The sequence below is a fragment of the Piliocolobus tephrosceles genome, chromosome 3 (assembly GCF_002776525.5).
Source record: "Piliocolobus tephrosceles isolate RC106 chromosome 3, ASM277652v3, whole genome shotgun sequence".
In the NCBI taxonomy this organism is placed as follows: Eukaryota; Metazoa; Chordata; class Mammalia; order Primates; family Cercopithecidae; genus Piliocolobus; species Piliocolobus tephrosceles.
The window spans coordinates 119,805,901-119,824,670 of record NC_045436.1 but is presented as its reverse complement, the minus strand read 5'-3'; the positions used below and the strand labels follow the sequence as shown (position 1 = coordinate 119,824,670).

General features: G+C 32.5%; 1 protein-coding gene across 1 annotated transcript; it reads right to left on the bottom strand.

Moving 5' to 3' along the window:
* Positions 1–78: 78 nt before the first annotated feature.
* On the bottom strand, positions 79–17,254 carry SULT1E1 (sulfotransferase family 1E member 1). Its single transcript, XM_023198353.1, has 8 exons — positions 17,158–17,254; positions 14,594–14,747; positions 12,703–12,828; positions 11,622–11,719; positions 7,927–8,053; positions 6,215–6,309; positions 2,350–2,530; positions 79–242 (listed from the first exon to the last, which is right to left on the bottom strand). The coding sequence occupies exons 2-8, from the start codon at positions 14,736–14,738 to the stop codon at positions 130–132; spliced, it is 885 nt and encodes a 294-aa protein (XP_023054121.1). The 5' UTR covers positions 14,739–14,747; positions 17,158–17,254; the 3' UTR covers positions 79–129.
* Positions 17,255–18,770: the final 1,516 nt, after the last annotated feature.

Here is an 18,770-nt window from a genome sequence, read left to right as displayed (position 1 = left end):
AAAAATTTAAAAAGAAAATGTCACCATAATCCATGATTATGTCTTTTCTAGCAATGTAAAATAAGAAAAAGTGGAGAATAATGAAAAGAAATCTTTAATATCAGATATGCTAAGTAAAGAAAGACCTTCTTAGATCTCAGTTCGAAACTTTAGTGTAGATTCCTTCATTTGCTCCTCATAATGTTTATCAAATTTTTCATTCAGGGCTACTGTAAAGTGATTTTTCCAGTCTCCTATAATTCCTGTAACAAAAAAGAAAGTGCAGTAAGTGTTAAGCCTTCAAAAAAGAATCATTAGGTTTGCTAATTTCATAACTTTCATTTACACCTAATCAAATATTATTCTTGCAATTCTCAATTTTAGGAATAAAATGTATACCATTAATGATATAGTTATTTGGGCTTACAAAGATGGGCTTGTCCTAATTCGTTTAAAAAAAATGACAAATTTAATTCTCTGATTCTTTCTTCTCATGCCACTTTATTTTTTCTTCTCAAGTTTCATCTCAGTTGTTGGGGCTCCCAGGATAAGATCCATGTTTTACCCACTCTCGAGGTGTTAAATATCGTCTTAATGCTGTTAGCACTAAAATCCAGACTTAAGCTTTATATACAACTGCCTACATGACTTTGCCACCTGAAAGATGGCCAAGTTTTTCAAATTCAATTAGTTCAAAAACAAATTCATTTTATTCCTTATCATATTGTGTTTTCTCCATTTACATTTTAATGACCTGTGTAATGTCAACACCAGGTATCTACACATAAGCCTGGAAGTTATTCCCTTAACCATACCTAATTCTTTATTTATATTCAGACTTTCTTTATATCTATCTACTGCCTCTTAATGACTTCTCCTGCTACTGCCAACTAGAGAGTGTTTCCCTTCTGGGTAATTACAATAGTCCAGCAGACTTTTCCTGTTTTGCTTTCCAACACACTTCCAACATTCACCTTGAAGAAGGAAGTCGCCGTCTTTTTTAAACTATTCAAGGGTTCACTTGCCCTCTAGCTCAAGGAGCTCTAAACTTCCCCACTGAAATAACCCAAAACCCAGCAGACAGAAAATGTGTATCCTAAAAAAATCAGATAGGTTCTGAGGGTATAGTAGCAAGCCATCATTTGCAAGTATGACAACTGTTTTAAGTCCTTTGTAATATTTATATGTAGAATTTTGACAAAGGAAACAGATAGGCTGGGTGCGGTGGCTCACGCCTGTAATCCCAGCACTTTGGAAAGCTGAGGCAGGTGGGTCACGAGGTCAGGAGTTTGAGACCAGCCTGACCAACATGGTGAAACCCCGTCTCTACTAAAAATACAAAAAAACCGGGTGTGGTGGTGTACGCCTGTAATCCCAGCTACTCAGGGGGCTGAGGCAGGAGAACTGCTAATTCTGGGAGGCAGAGGTTGCAGTGAGCCGAGATTGTGCCACTGCACTACAGCCTGAGCAACAGAGCGAGATTCTGTCTCAAAAAAAAGAAAAAAAATAAACAAAAACAAAAACAAAACAAACAAACAAAAAAAGGAAACAGATAATCAAAAGAGTACATAATTAAAATAAAATTTGAGAATTGATTCTCTTTTCAGTGACTCCTTGTTTTGTTTTGTTTTTCCCCAGTACCAGGTTTGTTATTTCTGTTATTTTAAAAAGTCCCTGATGCTCCCACTGACAATACAGTTCAAAGAGCAAGATTTGATTCTATTCTGTTTGTTTGTGCTTCCTCACATATCAATAGACTGGTGTCACAATACTCTGAATATCTGATTATCTGACACGCCTTTAAATTTGTTAACTGGCTATATCTCATCAGGCTGTGCCTTCCCCCTAATAGAATTTTTTTCTCCTTATATGTTGATAATTTTTGCTAAACAGAGCTATATTTGAATTTCTATTTTTTGCCACTTACCCTTGATAGGTGTTTGCCACTTGTTAGAAAAAAATGTTGATGAACCATTCTAAACTTATTTCTTCAACTCAAAAAGAGATAGCAATAAAATGTTTCTGCGGAATTTCTGGTTAGAACTTAAAGGAACTATATGATATATGCTGTAACACTGAGGCACATAGTTTTGGTTAATGACAGCTAGTAGGGTATGATATTATTTCCAGTGTGCGATTGAGGTGTCTGCTCATTATTTTTAACATAATATGATGCATATACTAATTACTCAACAGATAATTGCAATATAATAGAAGTGTAACTTAAAGAATGTGTTCAAATATGAGAGACTGCTGAAGAAAACTTAAGCTGGGTTCACAGGCATTAAAATACCTCACTAGAGTTTTGCTTATAACCATATCACTTTGTGACTTCCTCTAGTATCGAGGCAAACCACAAGACTTTCTCACCCTTTCTCATGAAGGGCGACAGTTTCTGGTTCATAATTTCATCTGGCAGTGTTGTGTAATTTGTGGATGGATTGTTCTTCATCTCCTGGAATGAAGTATGATGTATAATCTTGTCCACAAGTTCCTCTGATGGCTTCCTCTCCAGGAAATGTATCAATTTTATCACCTCTTTTCTGATATCCTAGGGAGAGAAAATGTTTTGAGAACTAAATTGCTAAAATTGCTAAAACTGAATAAATCACTATCTAAATGAAAGAAAAAATAAACCTTTCTCTTTTCTCCTACTGATATTAGATTTAGATTTCTAATGAGGAAAAAACAAACACTTTTGGAGAAATTTTTTAAAATCTGTTGTAAGTATAATTTTCCTCATCCATAAAATGTTTATAAAAGATACCTTAAAGATTATTCAAAAAACTAAATGAGATAGTATTTGCGAATGTTTACTGTAGTCCTTGATGCATAATCACACATAATAGATGTTATCTATGAATACAAATATCATACTAAAAACCTAAAGTCCCCTGTGAAAAATCAAGTTTGGGGGATAAAAATATGCAGGCAATTTTCATTTTTCTCCTAATTTATTGGTGTAAGTGAGAAACAAAGAAACAAGAAAAATTAAGAAAAGTTGTAAAAAGTCAAATACTCACAATGCAACATCAGTTGTCTATATACCATAGCTACAAACATCCCCGTATCTGTGCCACTCCTGTAATATACCCCATTATTCAGCTCTATCACTCAGTGCAACTATTTGCAATACTGATTGCAATGTGCACATTTCTCTCTATGCCAATCAAATGCTGTTTCTAAATTCTCTGCTCAATAAATTGTAGTTTGCCTTTTCGATTTCAGCTTATCTATCAATTTATTTGGGATAAATCCTTGACTATTCTAATTTTAGGCAGATGACTCTGTTTTGCTCCCATAATTGTTTAAATAAATCTAATTTACCACACGTGTATTTTTTTAATGTTTTATTGCCTATCTTACTCAAAAGAGAAGTGGGGATAGTTAACAAGTACAAAAATAGAGCTAGATAGAATGATCTAGTATTTGATAGCACATCATGGTGACTACAGTCGACAATAATTTATTGTACATTTTAAAATAATTAAAAACTATAATTGGAATGTTTGTAACACAAAGAAATGATAAATGCTTGAGGTGATGAATACTGCATTTACCCTGATGTGATTATTACGCATTGTGGGCCTATATAAAAATATATCATGTACCCCTAAATATATACACCTACTGTGTAGCCATAAAAATTAAAAATTAAAATTAAAAAAGATGATGCTTCAAGACACAAGAAAAAATATTATGTGTATATATGGGTGTAAAGTAGACATCTCATATGCATGTGTACATATTTAATATATACACATAATCTTATTTTATATATACATATATATGTGTGTGTGTATATATATATAGTGATAATATCTTTTTTTTTTCCAACTGGATCTATTGTAGAAACAAATAAAAATTAATTTGTATATTCTTAGCCTTCTTATTAATTCAAATATAGAGGAAACCTAAACATGGCCATTATTGGTCAAAATCGGGAGTAAGTAGACATGGACAATTTGGAATGGAGGAAGTGGAGTAACTATTTAATTTTGTTTGTGTGTATTTCAAATTCACTGTCATTAATAGTCTAGTTACAGAGCACAGTATTGGATAATATAATAAACTATAGGCCATGACTGCTTTTCTTATTCAAATTTGATCTAGTATTAAATTCTATAAATAATTTAACTTATAAAATATTATTTATGATTTTATTTTAAATAAATGTTCACCAAAAAACAAGTCTAAAATTACTGAACTATTATAAAGGATTTTAAAGGTTATTCAAATATATGAATAAGACATGGAGATCAATTGCTTTTTTGGTGATAGTAAAGGATAAGAAAATAGAAGAAATTTATCATCTCTTAATAAAGAAACTCATTATATTTTCTATGTTTTAAAAATTATGAGATATATGTATATATCTCATTTAAATAATAAAACTATGTACACCACTTACTACCTACTACTTAACTTATGGAATAGAACGTTCACAGTTTTCTTAGTTTTTTTTTTTTTTTCTTTTGAATTCCCTTCACCCTCTACTCCCATCCCACAAAAACAAAACGACCAAAAAAAAAAAAAAAAAGAAAGAAAAGAAAAAGAAAAGACAAAAAACTGCTAATTTCAAATTTTTCAAATTATCTGCTCTACTTTATAGGTTTCAAACTTAGGTATGTATCTGTAGACAACATATAGTTTGATTTTACCTAACTGATATGTGTTTTTGAAGCATATTCCCTTTCATTATAATATGATATCTAATTGTAATACAATAAAATACATTATATATAGATTATTTGGTATATGTATATCTGGGTTGTTTTCAATTTTTACAGTTATTAAGAATGCTACTATGAAAATTATTGAATATATAACCTAACGTACACAAGTGAGAGATTTTCTAGAGTATATATCTAAGAGTAGAATTTCAGGGTCTTAAACTATGTGCATGTTTGCCTTTGCTAGATAATGACAGGTTGTTTCCACGGTGTTCGTATCTTTTTATGCTATGATCAACAGTGTGTTAGTTTTCACTGATTCGCATCCTAATATTTGTTATTGTCAGATATTTATTTATTTATTTATTTATTTATTTATTTAGACAGAGTCTCACTGTCACCCAGGCTGGAGTGCAGTGGCATGGTCTCAGCTCAGTGCAAGCTCCGCCTCCCAGGTTCACACCATTCTCCTGCCTCAACCTCAAGAGTAGCTGGGACTACAGGTGCCCACCACCACGCCCGGCTAATTTTTTGTATTTTTTTTTTTTTTTTTTTTTTTTTTAGTAGAGATGGGGTTTCACAGTGTTAGCCAGGATGGTCTCGATCTCCTGACCTCATGATCTACCTGCCTCGACCTCCCAACTATTATCAGTGTAGTGGGTGTAAAGACGGTATCTCATAGTGATTTTTATTTTGGATTACACTGACTAACAATAAAACTGAAGAAAAACTAGATTATGGGAAAATTTTAAGCCCACAAAAGTTTGTGTATTGATATTTCAGCATTCTGTTTACACTCTTCTTCTGGAAGTTTGAGTTAATATATGTAAGACCTTTTCACTGTGTCTTACATGCCAATAACTTTTTTATTTTTTAAATGCTAATACTTAGTAAGAACCATTACTTTTCCTCAAATAGCCTATTTATCTCACTGTGCTACATTCTATGGAATTTCCTTAGCTCCATCTTTTACTTCAACTATTCACTATGTAGCCATGTCTAATCTATTATTGAACCCATCTCTTAATTTTCCATATTTATTTTTTAACTATTTTTATAAATTATATTTGGTTATTTTTTCAGATCTGCTCTGTCAATTTTAATAGCTTTTGTTTCTTTGTAATTTTTAAAATTTCATTGTTTATTTATTTAAACATAATAAGCATGGTTATTTTATAGTACCTATCTAACAATTGCAACATCTCTACATTTGAAGACTAGTTAATTACTTTCCCATGTTGATTTCTTGTGTGTGAGTGTGTGTGTGTCTATGTGTGTGTCTGTGTGTGTGTGTTATTATTGTTTCATGAAGTCGAGTTCTTTCAAAGTTTTTCTTTGACATTTTTGAGACTTGCGATTTCAAATGTATTTATTTTCAGAATATTTTTATTTGCTAGCTTCAAATCTATGCTAAAGTATCTGGATTATTTTGGTCCTTTTCTTTTAAAAATTTAGGAGATGGCTGTCCTCATTTATTAAAAGGAATATTTTTGTATCCAGAGTATTTTCAAATGCCATCTCTTAGAAATTACCAAGTGGCTTATGTGTTTCAAGTTCCTCACCTCTTTCAGGTCTTCATAGAAAAGAAATAGTACACGTGGACTCTTCTCCTTTTCCCACCAAGATTTTACATGTTTATACCAGGAACCATAAGGAACTAAAATTAGAGAGAAAAACAGTGTAAAAGTGGTATCATCTCTAAAACTGCTTGAAAACTAGTGTTCAAGCAACAATAGCAACAAATAAATATAAATAGATGATCATGAAATGAGAATAGATCAGCTGTATATCCTAAGCAGAGTTCTCTGCAGCAAGAGAGGCAAAGTATGTTAAATAATCTGTGTATGTAAAAATAGTGTGAATTTTATCATATAACATAGTTTATGACAGAAAAACAGTAGGGAAAGTTCTCTCATCAATTTGATTTAAAGCTTATCAGAAAATTCTTGAAACTGATGTGTGTGTGTGTGTGTAAAATCACGTTGTTAGTGAAGGGAGTTGACTTAGTGAAACTAGCAGTGGTCTAATAGTCAGAAGAATGTAGTTCCGGTCTCAAATTTACCATTTACAAACTAGATTTGGCAACTAAAACTAGTTACTATATATGTATTTATTACACTATTAGTTTACATGGTAAGGAGTGCTCTCCTAGGTACCCTTAGTGTCATTCTCACTCCAGAAAATTAGATTTTAGAAATGATATAATATAACCAAATGCTGTCTCTTCCTTTTTCTTTCTCTTCCCTCACTTATACTAAAAATGTTTCATAAAACATAAAGCTGACAAAATAATATAATGTTGTGTGAGTTAAAAGGTTCTGCTTTGCCTGAAGTCATTGTATACCTCCTCTTTTCTTTGACTCCATTAGGGAATTTTTCTTTACAGAAAACATTCTACAATGAAATTTATAGTGATCTTATTTATCCCTTTGTAGTGACACAAAATTATATTTGTCTGCCCTACAGTGGAGGTCTTGACAATCTTAAGGCATATGTTTTACTCAATAGAACTTTTCCCAAAATGTAGCAACATACACAAAGCACATATACTTGTCTTGACTTAATATTATCATGTGTAGATATGAAAACTCATTATTTTTTTCTTTATAATTGTTACTACATGATCAGAATGGCCTTCTTTCATGAATACTAGACTATCTTGCACCCTTTCTTCCTCAAATCTAAACACTTGAGTCAAAATGTTTAATGAAAAGGAAAAACTTGCCGGAATATCTGCTCAAGTAACTCTTGACAAATTTGAGGAATCTGGTTAAAATATTCAGATTACACACTGGGTAGAATGAGGAAGAGTTTTGTAGATAGTCAAACTTCTTTATGAATTCCAGATTCATATCGAACCTAGCAATTTTATTGAAAATAAACGAACATTCTCTCTTCTCTAATCTCTCCCCCTCTCCTTGTTCAATAGAGTTGTAATAACATGATGCAAAACATTTTTTTCTACTAAAAAGAGACAAGGCTGAAAAGCAGACACTGAGTCTCAATCTTGTAAAGTAAAATTGCTACCACCAACCCCAAACATACTTCCATATATTTATTTTTAGATGTTGGACCAGAGTGCTCAGATTCTGCCATCTATCTATATCTGGACACAGAATGGTTGCTCTAAACCTCCAGGTGCCTTTAGAATTTCTATGTTTTAACTATGAATCAGGGAAGAAAACATACCAAAATAGATAAAAACTTTTACTCGGAGATGGCATTTGTCTTATATCACCTTGAAAAAAATTCAGTGTAAAGAAGCTGTTCCTACCCTGTCCTTGCATGAATTTCTCCACGAACTCTGGAAAGGATCCAGGATTTGGATGACCAGCCACCATTAGAAAGAAATAATAAAAGGAAACAGCCACATCCTTTGCATTCCGGCAAAGATAGATTATCTAAGAGAATGAAATTGTATATTAAACCACTTAACATTTTTTCAAACAATCTCATCAAGATATTTTATAAAAAGGATTTATGTTTTCAAGTATAAATATAATACATGTTCATTTTATAAAATATATAAAACATGTACAATTATTTATAAAGACATCTTCAATAACCTGAGATGACAGTGGTTTTTGTAGTGTTGTTCTGTTTGTTCTCACTACAAGCAGAAAAACATTATTATGCCATTTTCACACATGATACCTCATTTGAGTGTTGTAAATTTTATCAATATAAATTAAGTCAGTTACATTATTTATTATTCTCAATCTAAAAATGAAGAGACAAAGCTGAAATTTAGTAATAATATAGCATTGAGAGTAAATCAATGAGAATAAACCATTTGACATATCATTCAGTCAACTATACTGTGCTCTGGTCTTTATACTACACCACCACTCTACATAACTTAAAAAAAAAAAAAATAGCTCTGAGGTCTCTTCACTTTCAATATTGCAGGAAAAAAAATCATGTTTATGAGGTTCTAGTTATATGCACATTGATCTCAGTGAAAATATAATCTCTACCAACAAACAGCTTGTTAGTTTCCATTTTACATGCAAAAGAAATAGCAATGAATTAGTTATCAGAAAACTGTGGTTTTAGTTTCTAGTTTTGGCACTAAGAATACAAAGTACCAGTAATTTTTGACCTAAATGTTTTCTTTACTAAACAAATGATTTGAGTTAGATCATCTGTGGTCTACTCCAGGTCTGATACTCAATGTTACATGAAAAGACCTGTGAAAGTAAAGTCCGGCATCCTTATGGGCATCTACTTAGTTCCTCAGGCACTTAAGCAATGTCATGAAAGGATATTGTTGAATCTCCACTGTTTGTGGAATATGATTAAAGCTACTAAATTGTCTTACCAATGACATTTTCTAACAATTTTATAGAAATCTAGCTTATTCTTAGATGTATAGCTCTCATTTTATAGCCCTCTTGTAAAAGCCTCTAAAACCTACAGAATAAAACTGAACATTTTTCACCTAAAATCCATCATTAGCTACATTGAACTTTTCCAATCTTACTTATAACTCTTCCTAGTTCTTTTTATTTGTTAGCTGAGAGGAACCCTTTGCCACAGTATGTATTAATTTATTTCAGAATTTTCACCCCTTGTCTTCTTTGTTCTAGTCTCTCTTTCTTGAATGTTTTCCTTTTCTCAAAATGCTATCCATATTTTATAGCTTGACTTCAGGCCCTCCATGAGGCTTTTTATTTTCCCAGATAGAAAAAAAAGAGTGATCTCTCTTTCCCTAAACTCCTATTAGTTTATATTCTTTCTTTTGGCAAATCTTATTCAATACCCCAAACTTTTTACTGTGCATGCTTATTTTTCTGTCCTCAAGGGAAATCTAACTCTTTCCTGAAGATATGACTTGCACTGCATCTCTCTTGAGTTAAAGTTATCAGTTTCCCAATGATTCACTTGTGATTATAATCTATCTTAAAAATTCTGCACCTATTCCTATGATACTTAGCTAACTAGTCTACACGTCTCCTATCTGATGCCATTTCTAAGCTTGTAGTCATTCCCTTGCTTTAACTGAAGATTTGAATACCTGCCTCATGGTTTCACTCTCCATTCAAATTCTTTTATCATTCTGTGTGATTTTATTGTTGGTATGTGTGATCTACTTGATTCTCTAAGTTCATGTAGTTATTGATCATTACTTCTATGTTACTTCAGACTTTTGTAATCACTTTTGTAACCCAAATACTGAATAAAGACTTCAGTATAAAGGTTTCACTTTTGAAGCATTATCCTGAGCCATAATCTTTTCTTCCAAGAAATCCCGCTTCTTCCTTCTTCCCCATCAGTTATTCCACATACCTCTCGTACAATCACACCAATGGCTCAAATCTGTTGACCTGTTATTTATATTATCCACTAGTCTGTTACTTTTTGTCACTTCCTTATCTTTATCGCTTATAGTTTCTGCTCCATCATTTCAAATATCCTTTATCTATTTGCATAAAGGATATTTACAAATATCCTCTATCTATTTGGTTTTTGTTGTTGTTGTTGTTTCTCTGTAAATCACTCTGGAAATACCCAAATATGAATCCCTCCAATTATCTCCTACTCTTTGATAACCCTTGAAAAATAAGCAGTTTTGTGAAGGCTTGGACTATTATAAATGTATGGTACCTGTTTCCATTTGTGAAGTAAGGAGTTAACAGCAAGTCCACCACCTATCCTCCAAAGGAAAAACGTGTCTTGGTCAAATCTCTTAAAAAATAATAATGACACATCTCCTGGAAAGTATATAACTGGTGTTTACTAATGAGACTGCCCTTATGTATGGAATGACTTCAGCAGGACGCATATGGTCGATCTAGGATTGCTAATGATAAAAACTAACATAGTGATCTTTGATTTTTGTCTGTAGATCTATAGGAAATGTCAAATATGCCATGTAACAGATTACAAAATGGAAATATGTAATGACTGGGATAACCCTTTTTGTTAGTGATGACTGCAAATAGTACTATAAGATCTTGAAGAACAGCACTGGGGGCAGAAAGTTCTTGAAGAACAGAATCGGTGGTCTCAGACTTCATGTTTTTCCTGTATTTTGAGGTCATGTAAAACATTATTTTTAAAGAGCAAAACTGATAGTGTAAACTATCAGCTTAATATGTCTATTACTCCTCATTACCATTAAAATGGCAGAGTCCAAACATCTTAACTTGACTTTCAATATTTCTCATAATCAATTCCTAGCTAATCTCCCTTTACTTATTTAGCCAATGTGTACACTTAATCAAACTCAACTAATTTCAGATGCCCCCTCAGATTATCTCTGAATTGTCATCCCTCCTATACACCATTCAAATATCTCAGATGTTGCTCCTAGATGCCTTCCCTACCTACAGTGTCTGAGTTAGAATTCTCTCTCTTACTTGACCTATGATACTTTTTGTCTAGTCTGTTAACCTGTCCTTTTTCTCCAATGGACTATGTGTCCATGAAGACAAGGCTTGCATGTGTCTTATTATTATGTCCCTAACACGTAATAGGCACTCAATACATAGTTATTATATGACAGTTATCTGACCTATCCTTTTCTGGTTCATTTGCATGCCTAACACCACCAAGCACAGTATTTTGCAAAGGCAGGACATTCAGTACAATTAGTAATAACAACAAATACAAAAGTAGCTACCATTTATTGTTTACAACATGTTAGGAATTATGTGAAGCACTTTACAAGCATTATCGTTTAATCCTTAGAACAACTCTATGAAAAAGATGTTATTATTATCTTTCTTCTACAGATGTAAAAGCTTAGGCTTAGGGAGTTTAACTGGACTTTTTAGAACCACATCTGGGAAAACACAGAGTTGGAATTAAAATATAGACTCTCTGACAATATTGACTGTATTCCATATTTGTTAAATGCCTATAGATTCAATGAAAGAATAAATAAAAAAGTGTGTATAGCTGATGAGATCATTCGATCATTTCTTGGAGTTGGATGAAGTTTTGAGAACATTTGACGCTGGTTACCTTACAATTCTTTTCCCAAAATGAGGCAGGAAGAAGTTCAGGTGGCAAATGAGTCTTCACAATTCTAGGAGAATTCATCTCATCTAATTGTTTTACTCCTGATTTTTAAAAAAGTAAAGGTTAGGCAACTTCAAAAATTATAACACCTTATGTGGATTTATATAGATATTTATAAAACAGAAGTAACTCTAAGATTCTATATTGTAATTAGATTGTACATAACACAAAGTATAAATTCTTGGGGGAATGGACACCCCATATTCCATGGTGTAATTATTATGCATTGCATGCCTATATCAAAACATCTCATGTGCCCCGTTAATATTTACATCTAATATATATTCACAAAAACTAAAAAATATAAAAGATTCTATATTGTGTTCCTAATAATAATATTTACTATGAAAGAAAGAACTATAGAGAAAATTACAGAGAAAAATATAAAATGAAATAAAATTTCATCACCTGAGAGAAATCATTAATATTTTGGCAAGCAACCATCTATACAAATCTACTTATATTCTCAAATTTACAGCCATCCCAATACCATGCACACAGATGAATGTTTTGATAGCTCCTACTTCTTTTTCTCTCGATATATTATATTTAAACTGCACTATCAAGAAACATCCAAAAATTTTTAATGATTTTATAGTGTTATACAACATTTAACTATTCTTTTGTTGATTAGCATTTAGGTTGTTTCTAATTTTCCACAATATTAAAAGAATGTGTGGCAAATATATTTTTGCAGGTATCATTGAAAAATTTATGGGTATTTTTCTCAGTATTTAAAATATCATCACATTTAACCCACAGAGAAATACATGTTTACATATTACTAAACTCTGCTGAAGGCATATAAGAATTGTCCTTATTCACTATATTCCAGACACATGCTATACATATGCTATACTGCAAAGCCTGTCAAGAATTAAATTTGAATATAAATTTATATGCTGTCTTATGTAGAAGACCTGATACTAATTTCCCTTCTTGCTTATGATCTTGTTGCTTGTACCATCTACATACACACCTTAGAATATATGCAAATAGTTTTTAAAATCAACTTGAACGTTACCATTCATGAGGTTTTCATTTCTGCATTCCAGGAAAGGTATTCGATTAAAGATTACATCTTCTTTACACTTTTCCACATCACCCTCTTTATAGATCATATATGCAATTTCACTAACCCAGGTTGTGCCTGTAAAAATTAAATAAACCTGAGTCTCCTGCTGACCGTGTAGAGTTGATGACAGGAGTGCTGGATTTACAGATGGATAAAGTTGGAAGGTACCAATGCAATACTATTTAAAGGGTGTCTGAATAGCCACAGACTCAGGAAATGTTTTCTATAATATTTTATGTTTAGGACACAAAAATAACCTCAAAAGATAAAGATAAATATTATAGTAGGGCACACCTGAGACCTGTGTCCAAATTTGTTCATGATGAATTGTGACATTGTGCAAGGTGGCAACAGTTTTGAACTTAAATTTTTACATCTAAAAAGTAAGAAGACTTGAATAATAAGTGATGCACACAGCATGCTTCCATTCAAAAATTCTACTGATGGCATATTATGTCTCACATTGGGTCCTAGGTCACAAAACTTAGCAACGGATAAATCTGGTTCCTGTCCTATGGGAGCTAACGGCCTTTTGAAGTCAGTGACATTGTTCAATAACAAAATAAATTTTGTTTTTATTAAGATACTATTGTGTAGTATGGCACAGGGATTTAAATAACTGCAAAGAAGGAATCTATAACACAGTGTTCTGCTGCTACTGTTATTGCTGCTGACATATTTTGACAAGAAATGCTTTTGAGAGGATGTGATCCTTCAACTTAGCCTTAATAATTACTGGCATAAATTCCCCACTTGTGGGAAGTAAGAAACAATTTTACCAGGCAGAAGCCCAGTCTCTCTTTTTAATCTAAAGTTGGTACTTAAGACTGGTATAGTAGTTAGGAAAATAATCAGAAATAGACTATAAGACCTAAATCAAAGAGCCTATCTGAAGTGAGGAATTGGGGTTCAGGCAAGCAGATAGCAAGCCTTGTAGTTCATACTAAAGAGTCCAAGTTGTTTTTAAAAAAATCGTGGAAAAGTACTGACATATATTATATTAAGCAGAAGAGCAAGATTATCAGAATTGTGTTTTAGAAGAACTTCTCTGGTGCCAGAATAACCACAGTAGTAGAGTGAGGGATCAATACAAAGGGAGACAAGAGACATGTTAAGAGGCTGACTGTGAGACATATCTACCAGACTAAATGACCAAAACATTTTGATCGATTACAAATGCCAGATGAATAAGCAAGAGAGATTGAATCTAGAATAGCTCACGAGTTTCCTCTTCAGATGACTGGTATTGAGCTGCCATTTATTCCAATAGGGAAGAAAATAAAGAAGAAGATTTAGTGTCAAGGTAATGAAGGGAATACTTAGTGTGTTTGGCTTTATTTTCAAGTGGTAAATGGAACAACCAGATGGAGAAATATGAATTCAGACTAGTCTAATTTCTAAAAGTCTATAGTTGTAAAACTCCAGAACTCTGCTTAAAAATGGAGTTTTGTAGATAGACTTAAAGAGCCGGTGAGCTGAAAGAGAGTTTTAGAGTATCTGTAAAAAGTGGTGATCATACTCTGTATATACAACAACATTAATGATATAAGGTAAACAATTGGTAGTTTTAAATTTCCATTATGGGATGAATACAGGTTCATTATGTAAGTTATGTAAGTTTCTAACTGTGCTCAACAACATTCATCTGTCAATGTGCTATTCAAGTTGTAGGTAAAAATTGTGGTCATGGAATAGAGCTACCTTTTCTATGTTCATATCAAAACTACTGCATCTGTTCTTAATATAGAGCATGAGTGTGTACGACATGAACACCTTAATATTTACCATTTACAGTGGGTTTATTATTTTTAGGTGAAAAAAGAATAACAAAGAGATTTACCAGATTTAGGATAGGTGGCAATGACAAGATCATCTGGTCTTGCTTGGAATGCTTCCACATCATCCCAATATTTGGCAAAAGGTTTATACATTAGAATCCCATGGAGTTCCTCAAAGTTTTCGTAATAGTCAAGTTCAGAATTCATTCCGGTACACTGAAAAAAACTGTGTTTTATACTTTGTATGTACTTAACAATATTTCACCATTAACAACTACATATATCACGGGACCCTCCTACATACCTAGCACTTCTTAGTTGTTGCACATATGGGGCAAAAACATAGTAAAGTTGCATACGAAATAGTTTTGGCACATAGAAAGTTTTTAACCGTATTAGAAAGATGTCTAACACATAAAAGAATAGGAAAGCACAAGTGATTATGAAGTAATATGCTTAAAACTAAGTAAAAATACGGATATACTCAATTATATTTGTTCTATGATAAATAAAAACCACAGAGCCTTCAATTTCTTTCAAAATTGCTGGGGCATATAAAAAGACAAAGAGGTCAAGAATTACAATATTTTAGCAAATTATCCAATTATGTATATATCAAATAACAATAAAGATCATTACATTTGATTATTATTGCTGGGTATCTAAGTCAAAGATTTTTTTTATTTCCTGAATACATATCATTTTATTAAAATGAACCAAATGCTTGGTGAATGTATTTAAAAGAAAAGAAGATGAAATGAATGACCCTGTGATGGTTATATCAAAGAAATGGAATCTTGAGAGTATAAAGGATTCCTCTGTGACCTTGAAAATTACTTTTTTCCCCATTTGATCAATAAGGTATTGGATACTCCTGTTAAATGACTTGGCTAAAAATGATAAGGTTAAGCAAGATGGTTATCATTTCCTCATTCATCTCCTGATCCCACGACAATCTATTTCATGTTCAAGGTTACTAACAGAATTTTTAATTAGGCAAACTTTCTTTCATTAGCTTTCAAATTCCTTTAGTATCTTTTTTTTCAATTGCCAAACTTACCTTATTTCGAGTTTCTAACATAGCTTCCCAACACATTGTGCCCTTCCTGACATTAGCCTTTCTAGATATTCCTCCTGTTCACATTTGCCCAAAAACCTGCCTAAGTTCTTCTACATACATAAATTGCCCCAGCCCTTAGGACAATCTCAAATTTTAAAAAAACTCTCCTCTATGTCATATCAGATGTAATGTCACCAAAAATATGAGATTTCTATTTCCAAAATACAAATTAGTCTTATCAATAAATCACTTGTTCCCTAAGCCTTCTCCTTAGTCTCAGAAAATAGATCTTTCACTAGAAGAAATGTGTATAAAATGCACCACCATTTGTCCTGCCTATTGGTTTGTTTACTCATGTGAATTACTTTCTTGGTGTTCAGCCAAGTTTGTAAGAATTGGCTTGTAGTCAGCTGGGAGTGATAGATTTATCATTAAGTGGTGGGCTGACTTCCAGCTACCCCTTCATTGTCTATTTTGGTCTGAGAGGCAAAGTAGGTGGCATGTAATAAAATATCTGTTCTCATTTTGTTCCTTTTGGGAAATGGTCTCATATTACAATGTATGGATTTACTTCCTATGTGATCCCCTTTTTCTCAAAAGATCTATTTCAGTTAGAAATTGTCTACTTCGTATCCTGAGTACATAGGTTAGTTCTTCAGAAAGAAACCTCAATAAAAATTGTTTACAATGTGACTTATAAATTCAATTAAACTCAGAAAGTGTTTCTCCTTCCCTCTCTCCTTCCTCTCTTTCTTCCTTCCTTTCTGCATACTCCCCTCCTGCATCTTCCAACTTGTCTTTTATACAGCAAATACTCCCTGTGTGAATGCCTGCCCTGTTCCTAGGCCCTGTGGCCGGTGCTGAAATACTATGGTAGATATAGATACATAGGGTTCTTATAGTCCCCACTTTCTTAGATTTACCTGTATGAGGGCAAAGTGACTGAAAGTAGAGGCTATTCTTTTGTACATCTTTCTATCTCAGTCTCCAGTACTATGACACAAAGTATATGTTCAGAAATATTTGTTAAGTTTGATTATTAGATCAAGGAGCTCTCTAGTTTCTACTAAGGATTCACAGATTTAAAAGGTAATATATGTCAATGACCTACATATTAATGATTTACCAAGTACTGTGGATTTCTGTCATGTTTATCTGAAGTCTCTTACATGAAAGTAATGCCACTATTTGCAAGTCCCCCTATCACAGGAACACAAAACTAAAATTCAATCTCTATTCTACCTGCTTATACCCCGATTGCTTTATTTTCTCATTAGTAAAATGGAGAACATGTCCAGCATTCAGCACTTTTAAGATAGCAATGCTACTGTAATTTTACATTAAAGCAATAAGCAACAAAACACTATATAAACATAAAATATTATTTTTAACAGCAAACAAATTATTTTAAAAGGTTTTAAATACTTTACATCATTAATTAAAGTATCAATGAAGATTTTGGTCTTTGTATATTTCATTTTTTAACAGCTTTGTAATATACAATTTGCATTCTATATTTTCTATATCTAAAATCTATGTATTGATATTAATAATAAAAAGTACAACCTGTTTAGTTGATCCTGTGAAAGAAATTGATCTAGTTTAGATCTCTTCAAATATCAAGGCAGATCTTAAGCTGCAAAAAAAGATGAGAACCACTTCTGCATTTGGAATGTTTCTGGTGAGTTTATATTCTGAATGCCAGAGAAGGAGGCGGAGATTTATTTGGGGGCTTGGCTTCGTGAAGTCCATGATGCAATAATTAATGTAGATATGAATCCATACCTGCAGCTGCAGTAGCCACACAGAGTCATGTTCATTCATAGAGATGTAGAAATATCCTGCTGTTATTTTTTAATTATTTGGCTAATATTCAAATTCCTAAGTCTGTTGTCAGGGGTTGGGGAAGAAAGAGGGAGAAAAGTTAAGGAAAAGATGAGAAAGAAGAGACCTGGAGCAAAACACAAAAGAGACTGGGAAGGGGGAATCCCTTATTCACTCACTGACAAATAATAACATGACTATGGTCAACTGTCAAAAGAATAAACTTATTGGAGTGAGGAAAGAGAAGTCAATGAGGAAAGAAAGAACACAGTAAGGACCCTCAATCAGACCTAGCTCAGTTTACTAAGGCCTGCCAAAGAAGTCATTGGGTTATATCCTAACATGTTAATTGGAAAATACCTATTTAAACTCGTAGCCTTTAACTGTTCAGCAGACCTGAGAAATTTAAAAAGCAGATGACAGCTAAAGAAAAGATGTAAACATCACTCACCTTTCGATTATTGTTTTAGAAACCTGACTTTTCTCTGCTCAATCACAAAATAGCGTACTGTGAAATGTTCAGGTAACAGTAGCTACCGACACTTGGAATTTACACAAGAGAATTAGAAAAATAAATGGCCAAGAATTTGTGGAATCCACAAATGCATTACCTTTCTTTTCATTTTTCTGCACCTACTTTGTTCCTTAATAAAATTCTCCTTTGCTCCACCCCATCAACACCTCCAACCCTGTTATTTCTTATTTCTGTCTTAATTACAATTAGATTACATTTCGCTTGAGAGGCTGACTCTTACAAGACTCTATGCTTCTCTTAGTGACTTTTAAACTTTGAACTTTCTCCCAACTAGTATTTATTTTACTGTTTTGTAAATCAATGTTTACTTGTCAGGAGTACTTTTTAGGTTATAAATAGTTTGAAAACAGGTTCTTATTCTGTAATGAGCATTTTTTCTGGCATCTAGTAGGCTAGGCATTGAATATACATTTACTGAATAAAAGTGGCTGATTTATTCAAGAAATATAAGAAGTTAAGGGGTCAATAGTTGTTACAGAAAGCAATATCTATCTAGCCTTATGCAAAATCAGAGGTGTTAAGTGGTTTCTGAAAAATGGGGCTTTTCATAATAGAAAATCAAGGTAGAAAAAGAGTAACCAGGGACCCAAATTTAGATTTTGATTTTACTTCCTTTTATGCAGTCAGTCGTATTCTTTGTGTTAAATAAAATGTATATTAAAAAACAATCATTAAATGTACAAATTTACTCATTCATATGCCTATTATGTACCTTTAAAAATTAAATATGTATATACAAATTTAATACAGAATATAATTTTTAACCTTGTGACATAGTTTCACCTTATTTTTTTAATGACAAGAATCTATGAAGTTTCCT